Genomic DNA, 10,839 nt, shown 5'->3' with positions numbered 1-10,839 from the left:
CTTGTATATACAGTTGAAGTCGGAAGTTTACATACACCTTAGCCAAATACATTGAAAGTCAGTTTTTCACAATTCCCACAATAAGTTGGGTGAATTTTGACCCATTCCTCCTGACAGAGCTGGTGTAACTGAGTCAGGTATGTAGGCCTCCTTGCTCGCACACACTTTTTCTATAGGATTGAGGTCAGGGCTTTGTGATGGCCACTCCAATACCTTGACTTTGTTGTCTTTAAGCCATTTTGCCACAACTTTGGAAGTATGCTTGGGGTCATTGTCCATTTGGAAGACCCATTTGCGACCAAGCTTTAACTTCCTGGCTGATGTCTTGAGATGTTGCTTCAATACATCCACATAATTTTCCTGTCTCATGATGCCATCTATTTTGTGAAGTGCACCAAGCCCTCCTGCAGCAAAGCACCCCCACAACATGATGCTGCCACCCCTATGCTTCACAGTTGGGATAGTGTTCTTCAGCTTGCAAGCCTCCCCCTTTCTCCTCCAAACATAAAGATGGTCATTATGGCCAAACAGTTTTATTTTTGTTTCATCAGACCAGAGGACATTTCTCCACAAAGTACGATCTTTGTCCCCATGTGCAGTTGCAAACCGTAGTCTGGCTTTTTTATGGCGGTTTTGGAGCAGTGGCTTCTTCCATGCTGAGTGGCCTTTCAGGTTATGTCGATATAGGACTCGTTTTACTGTGGATATAGATACTTATGTACCTGTTTCCTCCAGCATCTTCACAAAGTCCTCTGCTGCTGTTCTCTGATTGATTTGCACTTTCCGCACCAAAGTACGTTCATCTCTAGGAGACAGAACACATCTCCTTCCTGAGCGGTATGACGGCTGCGTGGTCCCATGGTGTTTATACTTGTGTACTATTGTTTGTACAGATGAATGTGGAACCTTCAGCCGTTTGGAAATTGCTCCCAAGGATGAACCAGACTTTTGGAGTTCTACAATTGTTTTCTGAGGTCTTGGCTGATTTCTTTTGATTTTCCCATGATGTCAACTAAAGAGGCACTGAGTTTGAAGCTTGGCCTTGAAATACATCCACAGATACACCTCCAATTGAATCAAATGATGTCAATTAGCCTATCAGAAGCTTCTAAAGCCATGACATCATTTTCGGGAATTTTCCAAGCTGTTTAAAGGCACAGTCAACTTAGTGTATGTAAACTTCTGACCCACTGGAATTGTGATACAGTGAATTATAAGTGAAATAATCGGTCTGTAAACAATTGTTGGTAAAATTACTTGTGTCATGTACAAAGTAGATGTCCTAACCGACTTGCCAAAACTATAGTTTGTTAACAAGAAATTTGTGGAGTGGTTTTAATGACTTCAACCTAAGTGTATGTAAACTTCTGACTTCAACTGTAGGTCCTGGATGTCAGGAAGCTTGGCCCCAGTGATGTACTAGGCCGTACGCATTACCCTCTGTAGTGCCTTATGTTCAGATGCCGAGCAGTTGCCATACCAGGTGGTGATGCAACCGGTCTGGATGCTCTCGATGGTGCCGCTGTTGAACCTTTTGGGGGTCTGGGGACCCATGCCAAATATTTTCAGTCTCCTGAGGGGGAAAAGGTGTTGTCATGCCCTCTTCACAACTGTCTTGGTGTGTTTGGACCATGGTAGTTTGTTGGTGATGTGGACACCAAGGAACTTGAAACTCTCGACCCACTCCACTACAGCTCCATTGATGTGAATGGGGGCGTGTTCGGCCCTCCTTTTCCTATAGTCCACGATCATCTCCTTTGTCTTGATCACATTGAGAGAGAGGTTGTTGTCCTGGGACCACACTGACAGGTCTTTGACCACCTCCCTAAAAGCTGTCTCATCGTTGTCGGTGATCGGGTCTACCACTCTTGTCGTCAGCAAACGTAATGTTGGTGTTGGAGTCGTGCTTGGCCACACAGTATTGGGTGAATAGGGATGTACAGGAGGACACTAAGCACGCTCCCCTGAGGGGCCCCAGTGTTGAGGATCAGTGTGGCAGACGTGTTGTTGCCTACCCTTACCACCTGGGGGCGGCCCATCAGGAAGTCCAGGATCCAGTTGCAGAGGGAGGTGTTTAGTCCCAGGGTCCTTCGCTTAGTGATGAGCTTTGAGGGCACTATGGTGTTGAACGCTGAGCTGTAGTTAATGAATAGCATTCTCACATACAGTGGGGGGAAAAAGTATTTGATCCCCTGCTGATTTTGTACATTTGCCCACTGACAAAGAAAGGATCAGTCTATAATTTTAATGGTAGGTTTATTTGAACAGTGAGAGACAGAATAACAACAAAAATATCCAGAAAAACGCATGTCAAAAATGTTATAAATTGATTTGCATTTTAATGAGGGAAATAAGTATTTGACCCCCTCTGCAAAACATGACTTAGTACAAGTGCAATTGAGATGGTGTCATATATGTCTTGGGCACAGGGACTATGGTGGCCAGGGAGAGGTTGAAAATGTCAGTAAAGACACTTGCCAGTTGGTCCACGCATGCTTTGAGTACACGTCCTGGTAATCCGTCTGGCCCGGTAGCTTTGTGAATGTTGACCTGTTTAAAGGTCTTTCTTACATCTGCTACGGACAGCGTGATCACACAGTCGTCAGCTGGTGCTCTCAAGCATGCTTCAGTGTTGCTTATCTCGAAGTAAATATTAAAGGCATTTAGCTCGTCTTGTAGGCTCGCGTCACTGGGCAGCTCGTGGCTGGGTTACTCTTTTTTGTCTGTAATAGTTAATAGGTCAAGCTAGGTGGCCTATTAATTGCTTCTTGATGAATAAATAAAAAAAGCTGTTTTGTTTCTCTAATACTAGCCACCAGTGTTGACTTGTCATTCAGGGTTTTGAGCCACAAATTTTTTGGGGGGGACTTGCCTGTTTTGCATGTTATTTTGGCATTAATACGTGTCACATATCAGTTTGTAAACAATGTAAAATATATATCAGAGTTAGTAAAGCCGCATACAAATATGGTCTGTTTTCTTGAGTAAGGCAGCTCCAAAATGCAGGTGTTTCAGCCTAGCTCAGTGCTTTCTGTGGTGGTGGGGCAAGCCAGCAGAAAATACGGAGCTTTACGCCATGATTGGCTCAGTGTTCTGTCACTCATGGGGACACTACGTCACTGCCAAGTCTAAGGTTAGACCTTAAATTCTAGCCCCTGGGTGCTGCCATAGTTACATTAGAAGTGCCCATCCAAGAAGGCTCAAGGTCATTGGCCACAGATAGAATTGTCAATTCACGTGATATGTACAGTAGCTTTGATTGGACTGCTTTCAAAATCTTAGCTACCAGTCATCATGAATCAAGTCGACAATCTACTGGCAAATCCTTTTTAATCCTTGTCATATGAAGAGAAATTATAGATAAAATGTATCGGTGCACATCGACCATTGGACATAAATCTTACACAACAAGTTGGAAATCGCAAATTCAACAATGAGTGATTTGGATGGAATCAGTGACAGTGGCTGTGTGGTCCCAAATCTGGGATTAAGGGGCTCTTTTCCAAGTTTAAAATTATAAACATTCATCACTGGCCATGCTGTCAATGAAGCATGATTTGTGCTGTGCTCAAAACAACTGTTAACTTGACTTCATTGAGTTCAAGACAACTCGGAATTCCGTTAAAAAAAAAGAACTCTGACTGGGAAATACGTTTTGATTTGCCCACAAAATTTGCCCACGAAGGACCGCTGTGCCACCTTCCTGTTCAAGGGAGCACAGCACAACAAGGTGAGTCCAAAAATGGCTTGTATGCTGCTGCATAAATTATTTAATATGTCAGGGAGATATGTATACTGTAGCTAAGAAAGTAATTCTAAGTATATGTTGTGTAGTAAGCTGTTAATAGCCCATGTTTATCACCCTAATAATTTGGTCTATTTACCCCCTCTTAATTTCACCTACTGTTCTGACTTGGTGGTGCACATATAGCCTGTTTTAGAGAAATTTAATCATCAAATTTTGTACGAGCTTTCATTGTCTGCTTACAAGCCCCCATTATTTATCCTACAGTTTTAACTTGGTGTACAGGGAGAAGACTGTAAGAATGGCCCATGTTCTGAATTCTGTCGCTGTACATTTCAAAAGTGCTAAACAAATAGTTCTATTGACTACGTCCGTCCTAGCTCGCTCATTGATGTCTTAATCGACATTACGGGTTGCCTCTTACGCGCTTGTCGTCCCCTTATGCCATAGTTTGTACATATCAATTGTCAGTAGAAACCACATTTGTTTAAGCAAGTCAGCCATATCAGCTAGGTTTTTTTTAAAGGCAGTAAATAAGGCAGAATGAACTTTCTCACTGCCAGACAAGGCTTCGCTAGCAGTGGTAAGGTGTTGGGACTGCTGTTGGGACAGATTTATGTAGGCCCTGACAGTTTGTGGGCACCATTTGTCACCGTTATAGTGCAATTAATTTATTGTTTAATGTTGTGTAGTGGCTTTGCTGGCATGCATCCCACTTTATTTTTTTGGCCCACCAAGATTTACATGCTTAAAATCGCCACTGCTAGCCACCTACCAATTTTTTTTAAGTTGGCTTAAGCTAGCCAGCTAGATAAGTTCCCAATCTTCCAACCTCGTAACTAGCTACCAAGCCATTTCAGGCTATCAATCAAGTAAGCAACTTGTCTAACTATTTTAGCTGGAATGCCTGCTGGCAAGGTTGCTAGACTTCATAAAATACTAAAATTGCTTTAGTTGGGTTACGGTACTATTTACCAGTGTGTCTTTTGTACTAAACTCAATAAAAGGCATAAAGGTTCTTAATCAATGTGCATTATTAATTAAATGACAAATTAATAGGTTATGAGGTGTGCTGAGATAACCTATATAGAAAAATATGCATGTTTTTTACAGAATTAGGCATAATGATTATGGCTCTAGATTGCAGGAAAGGCTGTTTCAGGTGTTTGAAAAAAATGCTAAATTCAAACCTCAAGTACTTCGTGCCACCTCTAAAATAATGGGTACATGATGCCCCTGGTAGATGGTAATCGATTGGGTGATACCATCACCAGCTATTACTGCCAGGCCGCCGATACAAATCCCATGTACACAAAACCGCCAGAATCCACAAATAATTTGTCCCCACCAGTATAAGACATTTTAACTCTGCCCAACAATGCCCCCCTCCTCCTATGAACTGTAGCTAATCTAATGAACCCTATCCATCTGTTGTTTTTGTTGTAATATTGTTTGTGATTTACATTGTTGTGGTGATGCTGTGCCGTTGAGACAATTTCATGAAAGGGACGCACAATAAAAATATATGAATTAGATATAAGGTATGGTAATTATTTTAGAGAGCTATGAGAGTATGAGAGCTATGAGAGTGTGAAAACATGAAGCTGACACGTATGAAAACAGATAAAACTCTTCCTTGAGAATCAGGCACTAATTTGTCCACTGAGGATAATGTAGTAGCCATAAGACATCATACATTGAGAATCCACAAGAGACACTTGTAGAATATTATACATTTGAGACATCAGTGTCTTTTTTTTATAGGAGTTAATATATAAAGATGATGATGGTCCATTTCATGTCTAGGGAGAGACATAGTTCCAAATACACAGGACATGATGTTAAAATGCCAATAGAAGATCATGAGCACTAACCTAAAATACGTAATGGCACCTTCCATCTTTAATGTTTCATTGATGAGCCTGCGACATCCCAAGAAAGCTCAACAGTGAGTTCTAGCGTCCCAGAACCTGTACCTGCCTAGTCTTCTCCCTCTCACTTTGAGGGCCAGCTGGGATCTTTCCTCTTCGGCCAGAGCCATTGGCTACTCCTTTCGGCAACACCTGATGTTGCCTTGATGGTTTGGCGAAGGGCTTGGCCGCAGATTCAAAGGTCCTTCAGATGGTTTAGACCATTTCTTCTTTAAGGTTGCTGCCCCTATCATCGCCAAGCCTATCTACGACCTTTTTAACCTGTCTCTCCTTTCTGGGGAGGTTCCCATTGCTTGGAAGGTAGCCACAGTTCGTCCTTTATTTAAAGGGGGAGATCAAGCTGATCCTAACTGTTATAGGCCTATTTCTATTTTGCCCTGTTTTTCAAAAGTGTTGAAAAAACTTGTCAATAATCAACTGACTGGCTTTCTTGATGTCTATAGCATTCTCTCTGGTATGCAATCTGGTTTTAGCTCAGGTTATGGATGTGACACTGCAACCTTAAAGTTCCTCAATGATGTCACCATTGCCCTTGATTCTAAGCAATGTTGTGCTGCTATTTTTATTCACTTGGCCAAAGCTTTTGATACGGTAGACCATTCCATTCTTGTGGGCCGGCTAAGGAGTATTGGTGGCTCTGAGGGGTCTTTGGCCTGGTTTGCAAACTACCTCTCTCAAAGAGTGCAGTGTATAAAGTCAGAAAATCTGCTGTCTCAGCAACTGCTTGTCAAGCAGTATCTTGTCGTGATACTGCTTGGAGTATCCCAAGGCTCGATCCTAGTCCCCATGCTCTTCTCAATTTACATCAACAACATAGCTCAGACAGTAGGAAGCTCTCTCATCCATTTATATGCAGATGATACAGTCTTATACTCAACTGGCCCCTCCCCGGATGTTGTGTCAAATGCTCTACAGCAAAGCTTTCTTAATGTCCAACAAGCTTTCTCTACCCTTAACATTGTTCTGAACACCTCCAAAACAAAGGTCATGTGGTTTGGTAAGAAGAATGCCCCTCTCCCCACAGGTGTTATTACTACTTTTGAGGGTTTAGAGCTTGAGGTAGTCACCTCATACAAGTACTTGGGAGTATGGCTAGACGGTACACTGTCCTTCTCTCAGCACATATCAAAGCTGCAGGCTAAAGTTAAATCTAGATTATTGTAATCGCTCCTCTTTCACCCCAGCTGCCAAACTAACCCTGATTCAGATGACCATCCTACGCATGCTAGATTACAGAGACATAATTTATAGATCGGCAGGTAAGGGTGCTCTCGAGCGGCTAGATGTTCTTTACCATTCGGCCATCAGATTTGCCACCAATGCTCCTTATAGGACACATCACTGCACTCTATACTCCTCTGTAAACTGGTCATCTCTGTATACCTGTCGCAAGACCCACTGGTTGATGCTTATTTATAAAACCATCTTAGGCCTCACTCCCCCCTATCTGAGATATCTACTGCAGCCCTCATCCTCCACATACAACACCCGTTCTGCCAATCACATTCTGTTAAAGATCCCCAAAGCACACACATCCATTGGTCGCTCGTCTTTTCAGTTCGCTGCAGCTAGCGACTGGAACAAGCTGCAACAAACACTCAAACTGGACAGTTTTATCTCAATCTTTTAATTCAAAGACTCAATCATGGACACTCTTACTGACAGTTGTAGCTGCTTTGCGTGATGTATTGTTGTCTCTGCCTTGCCATTTGTGCGATTGTCTGTGTCCAATGTTTGTACCATGTTGTTGTCATGTTGTATTGATGCCTTGCTATGTTCTTACGTTTCTCTTTATGTAGTGTTGTGTTCTCTCTTGTGTGATATGTGTTTTGTCCTATATATATATATATATTTTTTTTTATCCCCGCGGGAGGCCTTTGATAGTCCGTCATTGTAAATAAGAATTTGTTCTTAACTGACTTGCCTAGTTAAATAAAGATGAAATGTGGCGACAGCAACCTGGTGGTCGATGTCGCCACAAATCCACGACACCCAACCTCCACTGGGCAAACCCTTGCTTTCCAGCCACGCTGCTCTGCATCAGCTGCAAACTCAGCATACCGCACCATTGTCTCCGTATGCTAAATTTAATGGGACATTTTAAAATTTATGACAAAATGTAATGGGAAATGTTTTCTGTAATCCCCACTCTGCCCAGGTGGTGGCAATGTGCATATTATATGCTGCGTATAAAGCCCTGAAGAAGAACGAAGACTCGTAATTTCCTTTAACGCTGTAGCGCCGCCCAGAAACCCCTGTCTTTTACTGCGGGCAACCCCGTCTGTCTTTCTTTTCGCAAATCATGGCGGACCGGTTCAATAAGGTGTGTAACAGCGCAAGAACCAACATTGCTATATTTGTTTATAATACAGCCATATACATACACTTGTATCCAGAAGTGGAGCTAACTATTGCTCAGTGTTAAGTGAAGACTAGGGGGGAGGTCATTTGTTGCTTTATTTGACACATGAATGATGTTGCTGACGTCGCTAGCTAAGCTAGTCATGCCTTCATTTAACGTTAGCTAGCTAATTAAAGCAAGCTAGTCTAGCTACAAGGACCCTGCAAAACGAATTCCTGATACTTAGGCCTTTTTGATATAGTGTTTAGATGAAATGCCTTAATTTGCCATGTAATATTTCTCAATTAACATGACTGAATTCAACTCTCAATAGTTGGGTAACGCTATCTATTGCTCGAACTAACGTTTAGCTCCAGTTAAGCTCTGAACGTTCTTGCCAGCCGGACGTGGCCATGTGGACACAAAACCATAACTAAAATGTATTTATCCAAGTTCGTATTTATTTTTGCTTGTCAGTGATGTTTACTACAGTAACGCGTTTGAGTTTGACGACCATTAATACTTTACATCCACGACCATCTGACATAAAAAACAGCTCGTTGAATCATTTGAACCCCGGGTGGTGGGCAACTAGCTATTCGCATATGACATGATTATGCTTGTCCTTCAAGGTTCTGCTGCTTGATGGCAGAGGCCATCTACTTGGTCGTCTTGCTGCCATTGTGGCGAAGCAAGTTCTGCTGGGTGAGTTTTGGAAGTCCAATATTTTGTCAATTAATACCCATCTCGTGACTTTGATCATTATCCAGTCCAAGGATAGTCACTTGATGTGTAATTACATCTAAGTCATGATTTCTCTCCTTTTCAGGACACAAGGTGGTAGTTGTGAGATGTGAGGGTATCAACATCTCTGGGAACTTCTACCGTAACAAATGTAAGCTATTGTCAGGTTTACTTTTTTGGTTTAATTGTAATGTTTTGAAGGATTGTGTGGTTCTATTTTGATTCATAGTAAATATTTTCTCCTAAATCATAAGCTTTGCTTGTCAGTGATTTAATGCAGTAAATATTTGAGTTTAACGACCAGTAAAATACTTTGCATGCACTACCATCTGACACATTAAGCAACATAGTATATGTTGACCACAGTTGTGAAATAATTGTGGCTGTGGTGAAGCGGTTGAGACTATGGCTTAGCTTGATGGTGTACTGCACCTGTTTTATGAATAGTGAAGTACCTGGCTTTCCTGCGTAAAAGGATGAACACCAACCCCTCTCGTGGACCATACCATTTCAGAGCTCCCAGCAGAATCTTCTGGAGGACCGTAAGGGGTAAGATCAAAATTCCTTCTCTGTTTTTCAGCTCTGGCTTACTGGTCCAGTGGTTTGCTTGGATTTAACCTATATGGATATTTATTTAAATGGACTATATTGGGTTGATGGCATGAAGTACACACATTCTGAACTCTACTTTGGACAATGGGTGGTTCCTATTTGACTGTGATTAACACTTATCCCAAAGCTGATCATTTTGATGAGAAACTTCCGGATCTGACTGCTGAGTTTAGTCAAGGCCACAATGTTGTTGAGATCTATTAAGTCATTGGGAATTAAAGCATATTCACAATCTAAAAATGGCATGGAACTTAAGTGTGATGTATCTCTAAGTATTGTGATTTTTTTTTTTTTAAATGTATTTTTCTCTCCCTCCTTGGCTTCCCTTACACTACGAAGTATTAATCTAGCGCAGGGTGACCTAATTTCCTGAATGTTTTGTTGATGGCCCCTTTGACCCCAACAGGCATGCTCCCTCACAAAACCAAAAGAGGACAGGCTGCATTGGAAAGGTTGAAGGTGTTCGATGGTGTCCCCCCTCCTTATGACAAGGTGACTGATGTTTCAATAATTCAGCATAACTCTATGATTGTGTGCTGTCAGTGATGCTACTTTTTTATACATACATTGTTTGAGTTTTGACTTTGAGAATACCCCTGAATCTGAGACGCAATTGTCCTCCCCTCTAATGGACTTGCAGTTGTTTGGAGCTGACGTTTATTTTGTTCCACAGAGGAAGCGCATGGTCGTACCTGCCGCCCTGAAGATTGTGCGTCTGAAGCCCACTCGCAAGGTATGCCTAAAATCAGTTTGGCAAATAACGTCACTGACTTTATCAAAGCTACATTGACTAGTAGGTAGCTGTATTTCAAAAGTTGCAGGTTGTGCTAATGTTTAGCCACGTCGTTCTCGCGAGTCAGACATTGGCTGACATGTTTTTAGCCAGATACCAGTCTTTGCTTATTGTCAGTGATGTTTACCACAGTAAGTATTCGAGTTTGACGACCATGAGAGTACTTTACATGCACTACCATCTGAGACAAAAAGCAACATCCAAATAATTATTTGAATCCCAAGTAATGGCAACTGTTCTTTTATGATCTGATATTGGATTGTTAGCCTAATGATTTGATTTGTAATGCTTTTTCATTAGTAATTTTTCCTGTCCTTTGTGTGAACTTGCCTTCCCTAGTTTGCCCTCCTTGGACGTCTGGCCCATGAGGTTGGCTGGAAGTACCAGGCTATCACAGCCACTTTGGAAGAGAAGAGGAAAGAGAAGGCCAAGATCCGGTACACCAAGAAAAAGACAGAGATCAAGCTGTCAAAGCTGGCAGAGAAGAACGTGGAGAGCAAGATTTCAAAGTACACTGCTGTCCTTAAACAATACGGTGTCCTTGTCTGAGCTTGTTCATGGTTGCCTATAAAGATAGATAAATGTTTATAGAATGTTTGACTCGCTTGATTTCTTGGCATGTTTGAGGTACATGGCGTTGTGAAGGAAAGTAATGAGCAATGCATCATGACAT

At 41.9% G+C, this 10,839-nt stretch overlaps 1 protein-coding gene and 2 non-coding genes across 3 annotated transcripts; all 3 read left to right on the top strand.

Annotated features, from left to right (window-relative positions):
• The first annotated feature begins 7,904 nt into the window (after positions 1–7,904).
• Positions 7,905–10,759, top strand: LOC106610677 (large ribosomal subunit protein uL13). The gene is made up of 7 exons (XM_014210135.3): positions 7,905–7,999; positions 8,650–8,722; positions 8,847–8,912; positions 9,209–9,310; positions 9,780–9,865; positions 10,047–10,106; positions 10,506–10,759. Exons 1-7 carry the CDS (start codon positions 7,979–7,981, stop codon positions 10,713–10,715), a joined length of 618 nt encoding a protein of 205 aa, XP_014065610.1. The 5' UTR covers positions 7,905–7,978; the 3' UTR covers positions 10,716–10,759.
• Positions 9,474–9,543, top strand: LOC123724174 (small nucleolar RNA SNORD50). The gene has a single exon (XR_006756854.1). It is a non-coding gene; the product is annotated as a small nucleolar RNA SNORD50 (small nucleolar RNA).
• LOC123724168 (small nucleolar RNA Z195/SNORD33/SNORD32 family) lies at positions 10,276–10,357 on the top strand. The gene has a single exon (XR_006756848.1). It is a non-coding gene; the product is annotated as a small nucleolar RNA Z195/SNORD33/SNORD32 family (small nucleolar RNA).
• Positions 10,760–10,839: the final 80 nt, after the last annotated feature.

This window comes from Salmo salar, chromosome 09, assembly GCF_965601325.2.
Source record: "Salmo salar chromosome 09, fSalSal1, whole genome shotgun sequence".
Taxonomy (NCBI): domain Eukaryota; kingdom Metazoa; phylum Chordata; class Actinopteri; order Salmoniformes; family Salmonidae; genus Salmo; species Salmo salar.
The sequence above is the reverse complement of the archived record's forward strand: the minus strand, read 5'-3'. Positions and strand labels throughout refer to the sequence as shown.